The sequence below is a fragment of the Natator depressus genome, chromosome 1 (genome assembly GCF_965152275.1).
Source record: "Natator depressus isolate rNatDep1 chromosome 1, rNatDep2.hap1, whole genome shotgun sequence".
NCBI classification, from domain to species: Eukaryota; Metazoa; Chordata; order Testudines; family Cheloniidae; genus Natator; species Natator depressus.
In genome coordinates, this window is record NC_134234.1 from 132,538,199 (window position 1) to 132,557,497 (window position 19,299).

Sequence of the window (19,299 nt, forward strand, 5' to 3'; positions counted from 1 at the left end):
CCCTTTTAGGACTGGGAGCTAGCCAACCAAAACACCCCTGCTGAATGTTAGTAAGGGGGCAACAGTCCCCTTACACATGGACAAGGACCACATTATGCCAGGCACTGCACACGGAACCAAAGACTGTCCCTGCCCCAAGGAACCTACACGAAGACAAGAGACAACACTTGGGTCCAGACAGGGGAGTACATAGGGACAATGAGATGATATTGGTGATAGGCAATGGTCACAGCACAACAGCAGCATACAGGGCTGTCCGTGCCCTAAGCAATGTACGCAGCTGCATAGGGCACCAGGAAATTTGGGGCACCAAATTTCCTGGTGCCCTGCACAGCTGCGTGCTGCTCCAGCCCCTGCCCCACCTCTTCCCCATGGCCACATCCCCGCTCTACCCCAGCTCCGCCTCTTCCCTCCCCTGCTCTGCCCCAGGCCTGCCCCCACTCCACCCCTTCCCCAAAGACCCTGCCCTGCTCTGCCCTGCCCCTTCCCTGCCTCTTCCTGCCCCTGCTCTGACCCGACCCCACTCCCGAGGACTGCAGCAGGGTCGGGCCTGCACTCACCAGCGATGGGAAGTGCAGTGGTCTGGCCCCAGCCGCTCCGCCGCTGAGTCCTGGGGAGTGGTTCCCCCTCATTCCCCCAAGCCCGCCCCCCTACCCCCTGCGGAGGCCTGGCGCCCCCCCCCCACGGGCCCCAGAATAGCTAGGGACGGCCCTGGCAGCATAGGTGCTAGAACTAGGGGTGCTGGGGTTGCTGCGGCACCCCGTGGCTTGAAGTGGATTCCATTATATACAGGGTTTACTGTTTGGTTCAATGGCTCTCAGCACCCCCACTATAAAAATTGTTCCAGCACCCCTGAACAGCGGCCTCACTCTTGTCAGGCCTTTCGTAGGCATCACATCAAAGGAGAGGTTTTTAGGAGGGATTTGAACGTGGATAATGAAGTAGCTTTGGAGATGTTTACATGCTAAATGCTTTCCTGAATCAGGGCCTTTGCCACTAAGAGCTATTGGCTCTAATAATTATTCTTTTTTCCACCTCTCTCTATTGTGTGCTGTTAATATTTCACACATATCCACTATAAAAAACGTAATTCTACCTTAAGTAGAAGATCATCTTATATTAAAAAGAACAAATGCATCATAGATTTCTCATACTTCCTTGCCATTTCTTTGTAAACATCACTGCTTAGCACTATAGTACCTTATTTATTGCAAGATTTTATCATACTTTTTGACTGAGTTCCTGCTCATTATCTCCATCTCATCTGTCTGTCTGCTCCAACCTGTAACCTCTTTTTTTTTTTAATGTAAGACTCATACAGCTTATGAATTTTCAGTTCATAAAAGTAACCTATATCTTCTGTGCACCATTTCTTTTAATCAGCCAGCTTGTATCGCATCTAATTATGAAACTGGCTTCAGCAAAATTGTTGCACTTATTAGAGTGCCTGCTTACAATGGGCAATCTAATACTGCATGCTTTTAGGGCTGTTCATCAACCAGAGTAAAATTAAAATGTGTGAACATATCCCTGTCTGGATTTCTTGGTTTCATAACTCCCAAGAAAAAAATACTAGGGTATCTGTGCTTACTCAATCCTGTACCACTCTTGGCTTAATTTTGGGTATTATGTGACACGTCACTTCCACCCAGTTTGAAATCTCTTAGATTGTGTGGCAGAACTGAAACATCATTTCTTGTTAGTGATTTAAGAGTTTGCAGGGGCCAAAGACCAACTCATGCCTGTTTAAAAATTCTGTTCAAGATGTAGTATTTAAAAAGACATATGTACTAGCTGGTGTTTAGCTTCAAGGAGTGTGAAGGAATTTCTCGACAACATTGGTCAATTTCTTCACCAAGGACAGGGTAGGCCCGTTACTTAATGAGGGGGGGAATAATAACAGACACTGGGGAAATGACAGAGGTGCTTCATGACTTATTTGTTTCGGTTTTCACCAAGAAGGTTGGTGGTGATTGGACGTCTAATATAGTGAATGCCAGTGAAAATGAGGTAGGCTCAGAGGCTAAAATACAAAAAGAACAAGTTAAAAATTACTTAGACAAATTCAATGTCTTCAGGTCACCAGGGCTTGATGAAATGCATCCTAGAATACTCAAGGAGCTGACTGAGGAGATATCTGAGCCATTAGTGATTATCTTTGAAAAGTCATGGAAGACCGGAGAGATTCCAGAAGACTGGAAAAGGGCAAATATAGTGCCAATCTATAAAAAAGGGATATAAGGACAACCCAGGGAATTACAGACCAGTCAGTTTAACTTCTGTACCTGGAAAGATAACGGAGCAAATAATTAAGCAATCAATTTGCAAATATCTAGAAGATAATAAGGTGATAAGTAACAGTCAGCATGGATTTGTCAAAAACAAATAGTGTCAAACCAACCTGATAGCTTTCTTTGACAGGATAACAAGCCTTGTGGATAGCAGGGAAGTGGTAGATATGGTGTATCTTGACTTTAGTAAAGCTTTTGATACTGTCTCGCAGGACCTTCTCATAAAAAAACTAGGGAAACGCAACCTAGATGGAGCTACTATAAGGTGGGTGCAAAGCTGTTTGGAAAACTGTTCCCAGAGTAGTTATCAGTGGTTCACAGTCATCCTGGAAGGGCATAATGAGTGGGGTCTCACAGGGATCATTTCTGGGTCCAGTTCTATTCAATATCTTCATCAATGATTTAGATAATGGCATAGAGAGTACACTTATAAAGTTTGCAGACGATACCAAGCTGGGAGGAGTTGCAAGTGCTTTGGAGAAGAAGATTAAAATTCAGAATGATCTGGACAAACTGGAGACATGGTCTGAACTAAATAGGATGAAATTCAATAAGGACAAATGCAAAGTACTCCATTTAGGAAGGCACAATCAGTTGCACACATACAAAATGGGAAATGACTGCCTAGGAAGGAGTACTGCGGAAAGGGATTTAGGAGTCATAGTGGACCATAAGCTAAATATGAGTCAACAGTGTAACACTGATGCAAAAAAGGCGATCATCATTCTAGGATGTATTAGCAGGAGTGTTTAAGCAAGACACAAGAAGTAATTCTTCCACTCTACTCCATGCTGATTAGGCCTCAACTGGAGTATTTTGTCCAGTTCTGTGCGCCACATTTCAGGAAAGATGTGGACAAATTGGAGAAAGTCCAGAGAAGAAGAACAAAAATGATTAAAGGTCTAGAAAAGATGACCTATGAGGTAAGATTGAAAAAATTGGGTTTCTTTAGTCTGCAGAAGAGAAAACTGAGAGGGGACATGATAACAGTTTTCAAATACATAAAAGGTTGTTACAAGAGGGAGGTAGAAGAATTGTTCTTCTTACCCTCAGAGACTAGGACAAGAAGCAATGGGCTTAAATTGCAGTATGGGAGGGTTAGGTTGGACATTAGGAAAAACTTCCTGTCATTGTAACTAAGCACTGGAATAAATTGCCTTAGGGAGGTTGTGGAATCTCCATCATTGGAGATTTTTAAGAGCGTGTTAGACAAACACCTGTCAGGAATGGTCTAGATAATACTTTGTCCTCCCATGAGTGCAGGGGACTGGACTAGATGACCTCTCGAGGTCCCTTCCATTCCTATGATTCTATGATTGTATATACATGGACATGGAGGAAATCTCTAACTGTTATAACACTTCACATAGAGTTATGTGTTTTGAGAAGGATAAACAAATGTATTCTCAAACACGTGCACAGTCCACTCTAAAGATTCAAGGCTAACTAAAATGAATATAAAGGGTTGAAATATAAGAAGTGCTAGATAATTCTTGCTGAGTTAAGATACTATAAAAGCATGGTCAACCATCACTGCCTGTGAACTTGGTCAGAACAACATTCTTCTGATGAAATTGTATCCTTGGCTGCCATTTTGAGATTGCCATCCATGCAGCAATATCATATTGGTTTATTGGCTTTAATACCTCTCGTCTAAATACACAATCACCATAAGAGCCTTTATATTAGTGATCTCGCCTATTGTAGGAGAAGCACAGAACCTTTAAGCTCCCCTGCATTTCAATTTTAAAAATCTCTCATTGTAATTTTTACAGACTATGCATGTTTTCCTTTAATGATTTAGAATTTCAAACAATTTACTTAAAACAATTGCAGTTCACTTTTAAGATGGTTTTCAACTCATCTGCTGAAAAAACTGGAAGTGAGACTTAAAAGTTACAATGGAAATTGATGGTAGCCTGGATCACAGCCCCTTCAAGAGGTTTCAAATAGTATCTTTGCAATGGGGCAGGAATTCACCTGACTTAAAATAAATTGTCTGGGACAAAGTTGTATTCATTATGTAGATAAAATAATGAATATAATGGTCCATTTGCAATGCTGATATAACTTGTACCTAGTCTCCCTCGCAGCCCAACTCCTGTAATACTACCGCTCACTGTTTCTAGCTTAGGCTCACCGTGCCTCAAAAGAAAAAACACGCACAAAAGTATTTTGATAGCAACAAATAAAAAAAAGCTCATTTATAAAGATAATTACACTGCACCTTCACATCAGCATCCCTGGAACCAGTGCAATATAGATGTTATGAAGAGGTAGTATTATTTATAGAAATTTTAATTTAGTTTTCATTTACTCTTCACTTAAGGTGCAGAAGCATTATTACATGCTGTGTCTGTTACAACAACATGCTTTGTAATGAGGTTGAACTGTTGAGTCTCGTCTCTTTACAAATACATCTAAAACCAGGACACAGAGATTAGGGTTTTTAAAAACCACATATAGGACATTTCACAGTAGAATTATACAAAACATTGGAACACAGTGTTATGGTTAAAATTATTATATAAACAACTTGTCTTTTTAAAAGTAGCATACACCAAAAACAAATTCTTAAAAGAATATTCTTTGCTATTCTGTTATATAAAGAAAAATACAGAGAGAAATGCAGTCAATGAGTGATGTCGACTTCCTAAACAATTAGAAATTTTGTCTTTGGCTGATTATTTTTGTTACATAAGTATTATGTATACTATGCTACTTTTGGTTGTCTGTTCTTATGAAATATTTACATGAACCTTTACCTCAAATGACTAAAATATCAGGTGTGTATATGTGAGTTCAATCATGTCATATTCCGGTGACAACAACTTGTAAATGATAACACCATTGGATGAATTGGTATCTCTATGAGATTTTCAAGAGTGTCTGTATCTGACAATGGGTGGGCTATTTAGTGTAATTATTCCCAAAACTCTTATGGTTTGTGGCCCTTTGCTATAGCATAATCTGTCAAGGACTATTTTTCATGCATTAATTAAAAAAAAGTTGGCATGGAATGTGATTGCAATTACACAAGAGCAGCATGTTACTTAGGTGCCTGTGGCTGGCACACGGACCAGTGATAAAATGTAAAGTAAATCAAATGCTTTGGCCAGAGCGCCTAATATGGAATTCCTTGCAATACAATTGTTTTAATTTGATGCTTTTTACATTGTGGTTACCTCTCCCCTGGCACTTATCTGCCATTTCAGTCCAGCCATGTGGTGTGACTCAGCCACTCACAGTGCACTCTGATCTGGAAACTTCACCCTAACCAAGAATAGCGGTCTGTGTTGCAGGTCTGGGGACAACAACACTGGGGACACATGGGGAAACCAAATGGGGTGAGCAGTGATGAGCTGCCAAAATCTTAACTGGTTCCCTCCTCACCCCACGAGGGGCTCGTTGCCCACCCCTGCTCCCCGGGACTCCTGCCCCATCCAAGCCCCCCGCATTCCTTGATGCCTCCCCCACCGGACCCCTGCCCCATCCACCTCCCTCCCCTGTCCTCTGACTGCCAGAACCAGGCAGGAGGGTCTCGTGGGCCACTGTAGTGGATGCCCGCCCCGCCCCGCCCCTAACAGCCAGAGGCACCTGCCGGGGGCCGAGGTGCGGAGTCCCGGAGGTGCTTACCTGGGGCAGCTCCCAGGAAGCATCTGGCGGGTCCCTCTGGCTCTTAGGGGCAGGGGGGGGTGGGCGCTCCCCCACTGATCACATCAAAAGTGGTGCCTTAGGTGCCGACTCCCTGGGTGCTCCGGGGCTTGAGCAGCCACTGGGAAAATTTGGTGGGTGCAGAGCACCCACCGGCAGCTCCCCACCCCGCGCCTGGCCCCAGATCACCTCCCCTCCGCTCCGCCTCCTCCGCTGAATGCGCTGCCCCACTCTGCTTCTCCGCACCCCCAGCTGCCCCGGCTTTTTCGCGAATCAGCTGTTCGGCGGGAAGCCTGGGAGGGCTGAGAAGCAGGCCGCGGCTTCCCGCTCAGGCCGAGGGTGGCAGAGGTGAGCTGGGGTGCGGAGCGGTTCCCCTGTGTGCCCCCCCCCCCCGGTTACCTTCTGCGGTGTGGGTGGCCCTTCTCGCGCCCCGGCTCACCTCCGTCTCCCTGGGCCTGAGTGGGAAGCCGCGGCCTGCTTCTCAGCCTGCCCCAGCTTCCTGCACGAACAGCTGATTTGCAGGAAGCTGGGGGCGGAGGGGGGAGCGGAGAAGCAGAGCGGGGTGGCGCCTTCAGGGGAGGAGGCGGAGCAGAGGTGCGGTGATCTGGGGCCGGGTGCGAGGTGGGGAGCTGCCGGTGGGTGCTCTGCACCCACCAAATTTTCCCTTTGGGTGCTCCAGCCCTGGAGCACCCATGGAGTCGGTGCTTAAGGTGCCACTTTTGGCCGGTTAAATTTAGAAGCCCTTTTAGAACTGGGTCCCTCCCTTCTAAAGTTAACAACTGGTTCTAGCGAACCGGTGCGAACTGGCTCCAGCTCACCACTGGGGGTGAGTGACATAAGGACTTGACAGCTGCCACTTAGGCTGTAGAAAAGGGAAAGGAGTGAAAGGAGGAGCCAGGGTGAACACTTTCACCTCCTTTGAATCTATAAAAACGTATCAATTAGGGCTATTGAAATAGCTTTCCTGGCCATAAGCCTGCAAAATCAGTCCCCATCAATACTTGTAACAATAAGAAGCTGCATAACTGGTGTAGATGGCTCCTTATCAGATGATTCCTCCTCCTGACCAGTTTGTCAATCTGCCATCTCCCCTATAGCATCTACATCCTGGTTCCTCACAAGCAGATCATGAGACCCCAGGCATTTCACTACATGCATCTGACGAAGTGGGTATTCACCCATGAAAGCTTATGCTCCAATACGTCTGTTAGTCTATAAGGTGCCACAGGACTCTTTGCCGCTTTTACAGATCCAGACCAACACGGCTACCCCTCTGATACCAGGCATTTCAGTATCTGGTTCTTCATCCCTGGGTCTGCCTGGTTCATGGTTCTCTTTGGCCCTCACCACTATGCTGTAAAAGCCCCCTTTGTGTTAGGCTTCAGATTGTAAAATAGACATTTGATGATTTGGCTCTGATCCTGAAAAAAATGTATGCATGTGCTTAACTTTACATACTGTGAGTAGTTCCATCAGCTTCATTAGGACTATTTGGGACTTGCAGTGTGTAAAGTTAAGCACATACTTAAGCCTTGCAAGATCTGGGCCTTTGTTTGTAATACCTTGCTCCTTACCTTTTGCCTAGCATGCTTTGAGGTTATATAAATACCTTTAAAAACTGTTTTCTAACCAGCTGAAATTGAATTATCTTTGTAACATTTGCCAATAAATAGAGCAGTGTGACTGGCAGGTACAGATTCTTCAATTACTAAAGTTTGGTATAATTCTAAATGGATGTAAGTAGCATGCTGGAAACCAATAAATGTTTTGATATGCTTAGCATAAAATACTTCATTACACATTTTAAAATGTGGAGATATCATGCACACATATGGTAGATAAGCAAGATTTTGTGCCAGTTGTTCAGTGTTCTCACAATGTAAACAGACAATCAATCATTCTTTGTTTCTGTTTTAAAAGAAAAGAATAGTTTGAAACCTGAGTCACATTGCGTGTTCGTACTGCCTGTTCCTTTTTGTACTAGTACCAGTAAAAGTTAATATAAAAAATGGTGCCTTGTTTTTTTCTGGCTTTTAGAGTCTACCTATTGTGCTTTTTGTCACTTGTGAAATTCCTGGTCAGTGTGGGGGTTGAGGGAAAGCTGCCCAAAAAGACTTGGACTCTGTGGGGTAAAGAGCATATCAGTCTATTTAACAATTGAAATTGTGAAGCAGAGAAAAATACAGAGGAGGAGAAAGCAAATTCCCATGGTGGGAAATTATCGAAATATGGAGCTAGGAAGCATGGCTTTATGTACATTTGTGGGTGAATTTTCCAAGTTCCCTGTTCTGCTCCCTCACTAGAAGTCAAGGCCTTGATCCTGCAAATGGCTCTGAGAGGTTGGACCCTTACACCCATTGGAAGCCACTTGCCGGACCAAGGATCAAGGCTGTGTCTCTTCTATGTGGGCTTCTGATATGCTATAATACAAGAACCAGTTGTCCCATTTCCCAAATGCTTTAACAGGGAATTTAATTTAATTTAAACTAAATCCCCATGAACCTGCTTTGCAATGTTTTATCTTAACCAGAGTGACCCCTTTTCTTAAATTGTCATTTGTGTGGCTGATGCAAAAAGCATATCACAGTAGTGTGTGAGCAACTGATTACTGCCCATGTGCACCCCTTATTCCCCCTAGCATCAGAATGGGAGGGCCATGCTCTTGAGCATACTAAAGAATATAAGAACAGCCATACTGGGTCAGACCTAAGGTCCATCTAGCCCAGTATTCTGTCTTCTGACAGCAGCCAATGCCAGGGGCCCCAGAGGGAATGAACAAAACAGGCAATCACCAAGTGATCCATCCCCTGCTGCCCACTCCCACGCTCTGGCAAACAGAGGCTAATAGCCATTGATGGACCTATCCTTCATGAATGTATCTAGTTCTTTTTTTAACCCTGTTATAGTCTTGACCTTCACAACATCCTCTCGCAAAGCATTCCATAGGTAGAATTTCATAGGTTGAAGCGTTGCGTAAAGAAATACTTCCTTTTTGTTTGTTTTAAACCTGCTGCCTATTTAATTTCATTTGGTGACCTCTAGTTTTTGTGTTATGAGGAGTAAATAACACTTCCTTATTTATTTTCTCCACATCTCTCTATGATTTTATAGACCTCAATCATAGCCCTCCTTAGTTGTCTCTTTTCCAAGCTGAAAAGTCCCAGTCTTATTAATCTCTCCTCATATGGAAGCTGTTAAATACCCCTAATCATTTTTATTGCCCTTTTCTGTAACTTTTCCAATTCCAATACATCTTTTTTGAGATGGGGTGACCACATCTGCACGCAGTATTCTAGATGTGGGCGTACCATGGGTCTATATAGAGGCAATATGATATTTTGTCTTATTATCTATCCCGTTCTTAATGATTCCCAACATTGTTAGCATTATTGACTGCCACTGCACACTGAGCGGATGTTGTCAGACAACTATCCACAATGACTCCAAGATCTCTTTCTTGAGTGGTAACAGCTAATTTAGACCCCATCATTTTATATGTATAGTTGGGATTATGTTTTCCAATGTGCATTACTTTGCATTTATCAACACTGAATTTCATCTGCCATTTTGTTACCCAGTCCCCCAGTTTTGTGAGATCCTTTTGTAACTCTTTGCAGTCTGCTTGGGACTTAATTATCTTGAGTAGTTTTGTATCATCTGCAAATTTTGCTACGATACTGTTTACCCCTTTTTCCAGATCATTTATGAATATGTTGAATAGCACTGGTCCCAGTACAGACCCCTGTGGGACACCATTATTTAACTCTCTCCATACTTACAATTTCCTATACCAGATTGGGTCAACAGTCCAAGTTCAGCATGTGGTCTGGTGCTTCATATGATGGCCAAGGCGGCCACCAGGTCCCTCCCCTACCACAAAGGGAGAAAGGTCAGTACTGTGGCAGAGAGGTGACCGGTGAGCAGGAGTCCTTTTGGGGGGGGGGGTAGGATCCCCCTCCTCTCTCCTGCCTGCCAGGTGGATTCTGAGCTGGGCTTCTCATCTTCCCCCTGCCCCAACTCATGAAATGGGCCCCTTCAAGAGGGTGCTTCTCTCTTCGGCCTAGTCTACACTGGCAACGCTAAAGCACATTAACGTAGCTTGTGTGGTTGCGGCGCAAGGCTGGGCGAGTGCTCTCTAAAAAAAACCCACCTCCAGGAGGGGTGTAGCTGGTGCACTGCCTACACTGCTGTTTTACAGCGCTGAATCTTGCTGCGCTGGGGTGGGGGTGTTTCACACCCCCGAGCCAGAAAGTTGCAGCGCCATAAATTGCCAGTGTAGACAAGCCCTTAGTGTAGGGCACAAGTGCGCCTCTCCCCTATGGGTGTGTGTTCTCCCTCATCTCCCCCTCCCTCCATGCAAGTAAGTGCTCCCCAGGCGGGGGGGGGGGTGTGCTCTCCTCCCCCCCCCCACTGCCTCCACGCCGGCTCCCGCTGTCTCCCCCGGGCGGCGTTGCCGGAGGCTCTGTTGCGCGGGCCAGCTCCAGGCAGCTGGCGGCGGGGTGGGGAGCAGGCAGCCGCGGGCTGCGGAGGGAGCCAGCGTGCGGCGCTCGCTTCTCCTGCTGCGGCTGCCGCCCTCTCCGGCTGCGCCCACCCACAGGCGGGGGAGACACCGGCAGAGAGGCTCCCCCTCCCCTCCTTGCTCTGGGGGCATCGCAAGCACCAGCGGGCTCCTGAGCGCTGCCGCCTCCCGGGCGCGCAGAGCGGCGGGGGCCTGAGCTGAAGCGTCTCCTCCCCCGCCGCTCAGCCCCGGAGTTTCCCCGGGCGGGGGCGCGGAGGGGGGCTGCCCACAGCTCAATGCTGCTGCTCCGAGATGCTGCACGCCCAGCTCCCGGCCGGAGGGGGGTAGCAGCTTCTGCCGCCAGCTCCTTCCTCCGCAAGGGCTGCTGCTGCTGGAGACTCGGGCACCACCTCCTCCCCACCATGGGGCTGCTGCCGCTGGAGTGAGCGAGCGGAGGGCACGGCTCGCTGCCTGCATGGATGGATGTGTTCAGCTTTGTGAAGATTGCAAAGCTCTCGGGGTAGGTTGCTGCTTCCTTTCCACTAGCAGCCAGCCCCCTCCTTGTGCGCGCCCCGCTGCAGTGCTGGCCCCTGGCTGCTGACCCCCGGGGGCGGGGGACATACCCGGGGGTGCGGGGAGACCATGCCAGGGGGCTTTAGCAAAGCCCGCCGCCAGAGCTGCTGCAGCAGCGTTCCACTTACCTGACACTGGGGCTGAGGTCCTGGGGTTTGGCTGGTGATGGCTCATGGCGTTTTCCCCCTGGCACCCTGCTGTGGGATAGTGTGGGGGGAAAAAAATGTGTCCCAAGGCTGCTGCGAAGATAAAGCTGGTGGGGTTCTGAGTCTTGGGCTGTGATGAGACGTTGTTGTTAATGGGCGATCAGTGGTTCAAACTGTTTGAAAATGTGAAGCCGGCACCCTGCCTTTAGTTTCGTTTCGGGTTGCAAACAGCTGTGAGGGTGCTCTAGCCGGGGAAGTAGCTGGAGGCAACAGTTAACCCTGGTGGGGGTTGACGTGGAACTTCGGATAGGCTGGACAGATAGCAGAGCAGCATTTTCAAAAAATACCCCATGATTGGCAAACCCCCCCCAAACCAAATGCAATGTATTTAAGACTTCTTGACGTTTGTGCCATGAAGTATGGTGCTCTGCTTATTGCGAACCACTCTCTGTAGCTCACGAAAGCTTATGCTCAAATAAATTTGTTAGTCTCTAAGGTGCCACAAGTCCTCCTTTTCTTTTTGCGGATACAGACTAACACGGCTGCTACTCTGAAACCTCTCATGCTCTACAAAATCTCAGACACAATAGGGGTGATTTTTTAAGAGAAGCTGTGAAATCATAATCAGACTGGAAGTGCTTTCTTGTACCATCACACATAAATCCGAGGGAGTAAGTGAATGTGGTCTTTTTTTTTTTTTTTTAAAGCTCTTTCTTGTAAGGTGCACACAACCTGGTTGCTTGAGCTGGTGTCAGATTTAAATATTTTTCCTTCCAAAGAATTTTTCTCTCTCTATCAACTGAATGCTGGCCTCTAGGTGTGGAAGAAACTGCCTCTAGATAATCTTTAGGCCCAAGGCTACAGAGACACACGCACAATCTGAATTGCCCCCCCACTAAAAATGTTTTCCCTGTGGTTAAAAATAATGTATAGTATTATTGAGAAAAGAGTTATGGGAAACCAAATTCTTTCTTTCTCAAAGATGGAGTATAAAGGTGCTGTAGTTGTGGGATTTTCCTGATTTTGGTGCAGATAATCTTCCTAAAGGATTTAGCTTTGAATCAGAGTAGCTATGAATGTTTTGAATTCTCATGGTTTTGTGGTTAGCGCTGGCCTTTGCCATTTCTGAAGCATTCACTGAAGTGGAATGCCATTCGAGGAGGAGAGGGCTTGTTGTAGAAATGAAGCATATATGTTATTTCTGTGGCATACACGTACAATACTTGTCAAAATAATTGTTCTATAAAATGTTATTAAATGATTTTTATAGAAAGCACTGGGTGGACTGAAGTTGTAAAATCCCGCAGGCGTGTGATGTTATAATCTGTGTCTACTCAAGCCCTTTGCCCTAAAATTTACCACTGTTGCTACCATGATCAAAGCTCTACTGAAGGGAGTGCTAGTATAGAGCAACCGCTACTATTCAAACTACATGGCTGTCTAACTTTTCTCAGAACAAGTTTGCCTGGCATGATGGTTAAAACACCAACGGTCTCCTGAACCTGGTCTACACCACCATTCCCACTGTTACTACCACTGGGGAAACTGCATCAGCGGTAACAATTGTGGAAAATTTTAGAGGAAATTTTATTTGGTATAGATTAGACCCTAAGGAGTAGGTAATATGGCATCTGATTTTTGTTTCAAGATATATTTAATTATTTAGCTTTTTTGTTCAGGATCCAGGGTTAACAAACCCTTTCTTGCAGTAAATGTCACACTTGAGTTCAAATCAAATGGAAAGAGCAGGCACTGGTTAAGGATCAGACATAGCTCAAGACAATCTGCCAACCTAGGCAAAACTTCAGTGTGCACCCCCAACCTGCTTAGAAATTTGCAGCAGAGCTCCCAGCTGCTGCAACCCCAACTCTGGGTCAGAGGCTCACAGGGCAGACCCCAGCTTGGGGCTACAGAGGCCACTAGGCCTGTTGTCGGCTCCTGTGGGATGGGAACATTCTGACACCTGAGTGGACTGAGCTGGGCCAGGCCATGGCGGAAGTCCCCTAGGCCTTGCAAGCAGCTGAGACCCGCTCCCTGGGTGGGTGATGCTCCCAGATGGGGCTGCCTTCCTAATGGCCTTTTGTGAGTGGGTTGGCACCAGCTGCCTAGGGCTCAAGAGAGGAGCAAACCCCAGCTCTGCACCTCTGAACAGCGAGCCACTCAGCCCAACCACAGTGGGACCTGGGCACCAGCAGGGGGCAGCTCCCAGCCGATAAGGCTCTAGTTAAGGGGCAGCATAACCCCCACAAAATGAAGCCGTCCGGGCTGGAGGTGCTGATCCCACTTGCACAGTGGGCTCCTTCCCACTGGACAGAGTGGGGTTCTCTGCCACCTGGCCCTGCACCTTGGCCCCTGCACCGCCAGTCCCCTGCCTGGCCCCCACACCCTATACCATCCCATTCCACCTGGCCCCAGCAATCTGCACACTCCCTAGTGTGCTCCCGCCTGCACCTTTCCAGTGAGCTCCTCTTTGTTGGGCTCATAAATTGCGGGATGGCAGCACCTTCAGAACCTGGACATGGTGGTGATGAAGCGCTGTCCCCAACTGGGGCAGGAGCCAGGGGCTGCCTGGGCAGCAGGGCCTGTGGAGACCAGACACGGAGCAGCAGGTGCAAGCTGGGTGCAGACATGGAGCCAGGTGGGTTGCCGCACTTGTGGCCAATGCCCTGACAGCATTCACCAGCACCAATCCTGAGCTGTGTCTGAGCTGTGACCGTGATATTACCCACAATGGGGATGGGGAGCAGCTGGGGATGAGGCGGGAGCGCTTGCTTCCCTGGCAGCCTGGCTGGGGGCCACTTTCTGCTCCTCAGAGCCCTGGCTAGTAATCACCCCACTCCCCCTCCTCCCCCCGGTCATCTCCTGCCACCACCGATGGAGAGAACCTGGGCAACTTTACACTCCCAGAAATCTGCTGCCCTAGGCAACTGCCTAGTCTGCTCTAGGTAGAGCTGCCTCTGTTAAGGATGCTGCACAGAAGACAGTATCATTAAATCAATAAACTAGGAATGATTCTTCTACATTTTAAGAGTCAGTTTACCTTCAAATATCTCTTTCTTCCCTAACTGTGACCTGTAGTTGACTGACAACATCCCTATTGCCATTACCCGGACAAAGCTCTCCAGTGTATTACTCTTTCTCTTCAGGCAAACCAAAGTTCTTTCTGCAATTGAATGACAGGTTTCAAAGCTCAAATCCAGCTTCATTTGATATAAGGACTTTAAAGTTCAGATACTGGACTGAGTTAATGCTGTGCTTTGCAATAAATCAGTTTTATGTGGAGTTGCTTTTTACTCTTATTTTCTGGTTATTAAACTACTTAATAGTGTACACAGGACTTAACTTTGCTGTTTCCTTGGTAACTGTTAGATATATCTTCCCATTTCTCTCTGTAGAAGAGAGTCTTATGGAGCAACCAGTTTCCACTGTAAGCCCTATTTTTAGCTCCTTCTGTATCTTGGAGGGAAAAAACTGTTTGGGCCTGAAAACTGCACGTTTTTGCCTAAAGGCAAAGGAGGGTTTTTCTGAAAAGTCTGGGGGGGAAAAAGGGGTCAGACGGTTTTTGATTTAGAGTCTGATCCTGCAGGGCACCTCACTTGGCACAAGGGTTGTCAGGATCTTGGCTATTACATAATGTTTCTTTGAGTTCCTGTAGGTTAAAAAAAATAGCTTTATCACTCATTCAAACATTCCATCTAGATAAATCTCCTTGAAAACTAATGCATAGGCTCTGTCTACTTGTAAGTAAACTATTATAATAATTGCTGTCTTTAGCCTTGACCCTGCAAACAAGCATACGGATAAGTAACTTTACTCACGTGAATAATCCCATTGACTATTGGAATTTATAATTGTAATAGTCAAGGTGAGTATTTAAGGTTTGTGATGGCCCCATTTGTATATTATGGAGGTGCCTGCTAGGACTTTATAGTTGCAGTAGGCATAAAATGGGACATAAACTCTGTGTTTTCTCTAGAAGTAGGCAACCAGTTGATGTGAAATTATCCACACAATTCTTATCATGTCCTTCAAACTTTCTGTGTAATTTTTACTCCCAGGATACTATCCATCTGTCACCCCCTTTAATTACTTTTCTGGGTACAGCCCTTTAAAGACTACCTTCTCACAGCAGAACCAACTGTTACATCAAACATCTACAGCTACTAGTTTTGGTGGGTGGAATAATCTGGTGAAGGGGTATGTGCAGAAGGACAAAAGGGGGCAGCCCTAGATGCTTCACCACAAATGTTCTGTTTGTTAACTTAGAAAAATGTGTGATGACTGACCTCAAATGAAAATCACAATATTCTGCAGATATATTACCTTCTCTCTCTCTTCCTCTTAAATAAGGACTTGACTAGACTTGGAAACTTACCAAAATAGCTATTCCATGGAGAGAGTTATTTCTAAGTATAGAGTAGCCTAGATGGGGTACTGTGTGGTCTACACTGTACGCATGTTCAAAGGCCTGGGTAAACGTGAATGCATTGTCCACCTGGAGAGTGAGGTTTTTGACCTGTACTGGGAGGATAAGAAGGAAAGATAATGAGATTGACAGTATGTGTTTAGAGGGCAGATGGTGTAGATAGTTTTGAGCCTTATAGTAGTAATAGTGAAAGAGATCATGATATGAAGTGGGAAGTTTTGGTTGCGGGAGGGTTAAGGTGGTGGTCTGTATATGGAAGGTGAGAGGCAAAATATTTGTGTCTTTAATAATAATAATAATAATAATAGGCAGTGAACTCTAAGAGTGATAAGTGGTGGTTTGGAGGGTGTTTAGTTCCCATTCAAGGTCTATATTATCAGGATTTGAAAATCTACTCACTGATGAATAGGAAGCTTTTACTGATGACTGTGGGGATCTAACCTATTCGCCGCAAATATGAGCTTGCGTATTTACAAAGCTAGCCTTCCAAATATTGTGTGAATGTGATTCAGTGCAGTGTTTTCCTCCAGAATCTGCTGGCAAATAGCTCTAGTGCCTCTGCTGCTGTTCATAGCTTTGCAGAGCAGCAACATAATGAAAGTAATTAGAGACCAGTCACTTACATTGTTGCTGTTCATTATCCTGTGGGCAAGACTGACTGAGACAAGACTCGAGTCAGTTTCATGCAGCTGTTGCTTGTTGGGAAAACTGAGCAAGGACAGGCTTTGGAATTTATCACAGGGAAAGAAGATCCACAAAATGGAGGTTGTAGGAAAAGAATGAGGTAGTGGAGACTTGTTCCATCTCACAGCAGCTAGGAGTTGTGGGAGAAGCAGAGAAATAAGGTACGTCTACACTGCAATAGTAGACTTATGGCATGGCTGAAGCTGGCCTGGTCAACTGACTTGGGCTCAGGGCACTTGGGCTGTGGGACTAAGAATGTCAGTGTAGCTGTTTGGGCTGAGGCTAGAGCATGAGGTCTGAAATCCTGTGATGGGGGTGGGTCTCAGAGCCTAGGCTCCAGCGTGAGCCTGAATGTCTATGCTGCAATTTTTAGCCCTGCAGCCTGAGATCCACAAGTCTGAGTCAATTGACCCAGGTTCTAAGACTTGGTGATGTGGTCTTTTTATTGCAGTGTAGATGTATTCATAGAGACACTACCCCTGGCAGAAACCAGGAAGTTCTGGATAGGGGGAAAAGAAACCATGTTTCTGATCTTTCAACAGCTTTAGTGCTAGAAAGGAGAGCTTCAGATTTAGAGATGTCTGTCTTAAGGTTTTATACTACCACCAATCACTGTAACCATGAAAATTGGCTGAGACTAGCCAAGTCTCAAGTGGACTTCCAGAAGTCAGATTTTTAAAAATAAAGGCCTGCTGCATGCAGGATGGCACCCTGGCATAAACTCTAGCACTCAGCCTTTCTTCCCAGGTGCTGTGGTGTGCCTGGGGCTGTGCTTCTTACTGTGATTCATGGACATCACTGGTAGAGCGTCTCTTGACTCTCAGATTTACCTCTGCCTAGTTAGACATTTGTTAATTTTCCAAGCCGTATGTGTAATTTAGGTTGTGCGAGAGTTTCCAGACTTGGAACCTGGTGGGCTAATCCAGCAGCTGAGGAAGGTGAAATTTCACTCCAAGCAATAGCACAGATCCAGTTCTCTTCTCAGGGATTTCATTTATTAAATGATTCAAAACAAAGTAACCCAAAACACTGTCACTGCCCCGTCTTGTCTTAATCTTTGTCTCTGGGGCTTCATGGTTCTTACAGCCCTCCACAGCTGGCTCCTGCTCCCTGTAAGTGTCCTTCTCGGGCTTTCTGCCTGATTGATGAGGAGAGTCCCTCCCAGGGTGGATAAAAATCAATGATTTTTTTAAAAAAATTTTTAAAAAATCAGATTTAATTTAAATCATATTTTGTTATTTAAATTAGATTTTTTCCTCAAAAATCATTTTATTAAAAAAAAATCCATCTGAACATACATTATAGCTCAAAGATATCTCATCATGGAATAGGGATTATAAATTCTGATTCTATAGTATGAGACAATATATTCATGTAATGTTTAAGAAAAGTTTTGTAAATGAGTTCCAATAGTTCATGGATTAGGGACCCAATCTAATGGGGTTCCAGAGGCTTCTGTATATCTTATTTAGGTTAATCTTTCTACCTACCCAATGGGACTCAGTGCTCAGTCTAGAAGATGCCATCAGAGATGCTTAGTTTTGCAGTTCTCAGACTGCGGATTTGTCTGTCCAGAGGTAGCATGCTTGTTAACAGCAAAAACGTTTTTAAATAAATAATATATAGAGGTAAGAAATAACAGACCTCAACTCTATTGTCCCTCTGCAAATTTGTGTACACAGTCAATCCCTTACCTCTCTCTAAAAGTGCAAAGTTTCAAAAAGTTCAATAAATAGAAGATTGTTGGGGGCGGAATAGATCTGGACAAGGAGAAGAAGTCTGGAGATAAATATGAGAAGCAAGGGACATATTTTTTTTGTTAAAATATTATGTTGCTGTTGCAGAAAAAGAATCCAGAATACTTAACATTGTTGTTTTAGTTAAATAAAACAATTTAAATGTCTGTCTGGTGATGTTCTCCTCCTAATACAGCTTGTCAAGAAAATCCTCTAAATATTAATGATTAACCTGTTGAATTGGAGATAGTTCACCTTCCAATGACTTCATAAATATCTGCTTCAATTAACTTTGGTAAATGAAATAACCAAACAATCATTCATTTTCTGATATAGTTGTAAAACTAATCTGAAAAGTTTTCAAAATAAATCACTGTTTAAAAACGTATAGTGTGTTCCTTCTAAAAATGAAAGCTACATCTCTCTCTGAGTTGTGAAGAATATGTATTAAGGTTATAATAACCAACAAGAATGCACTTTTATGTAGAAAACAATGATTAAATCGAATCTTCCTGACTAGTGATTTAAATCATGAGTTAAATCAATTTGATTTAAATCAAATCCATCTGGGTCCCTCCCATGGCCTTCCTCTGTCTAAGAGGCAGGAAGCCTTGTACGCTGTTTCTTGTAGGAAATGGGGCTATGAGCAACCATGTGACCTGCAATTATGGCTCCTACTTTTAAAGGAGCCAAGGGCCATAACAGGTGCAGTGGGCTGCAGGCATACACCCCTAGACCCAAAGCCTTTTTACTATAGTTTGTGGCTGAGCAGGTATATAGTTGGCAGAGTTAAGCTTGTTTTTGGAATCCGCAGTGGGATATTTTATTGTGTGTGTTTTTCTTTAAGCAGTTGGTGAAGATATCTGAATATTTATCTCTCTTCTCTGTAAACCATTTCAATACATTTCAATGTTTAGGTGTTTTTAATTGTGACTTGCTTTGGCATGTTTATTTTTCAATTTCAGTGTTAACTAGCAACCTTCATTAAAAGATAAAGAAGATTTTTATCTGTCAGTAAAATGTAGGCTATATCATCCGCATACTATTTTTATTATAAGTACTCTTTTCAATGACTATATCTCACAGCATGTGAGTTGTTTCTACTGTTTACTGAAAAATGTGTCAGTAATAAAGCATATGATTATCCTTATGCTCAAGGGAGGTAATTTAAATCTTGAAAATATTTTATCACTCTAGATGATAATCCAAAGACTATGAATTCATCTTCCCTTTCTCCTTTGAGAGGACATGGCACTTTGTTCAATGAAAGATTTGACTATATGCATTTTCC

The 19,299-nt window shown here is 44.8% G+C and overlaps 1 protein-coding gene across 3 annotated transcripts in view; it reads left to right on the forward strand.

Moving 5' to 3' along the window:
• Nucleotides 1-10,577: 10,577 nt before the first annotated feature.
• FRMPD4 (FERM and PDZ domain containing 4) overlaps nucleotides 10,578-19,299 on the forward strand; it is a 435,288-nt gene continuing 426,566 nt past the window's right edge. For 2 of the 3 annotated variants that reach the window (XM_074966777.1, XM_074966823.1), the window contains exon 1: nucleotides 10,578-10,963. In XM_074966777.1, the coding sequence (XP_074822878.1) occupies nucleotides 10,923-10,963 (41 nt within the window). In that variant the 5' untranslated portion in view covers nucleotides 10,578-10,922. The remainder of the gene's footprint in view (nucleotides 10,964-19,299) is intronic. The other variant, XM_074966782.1, reaches the window with a different exon arrangement.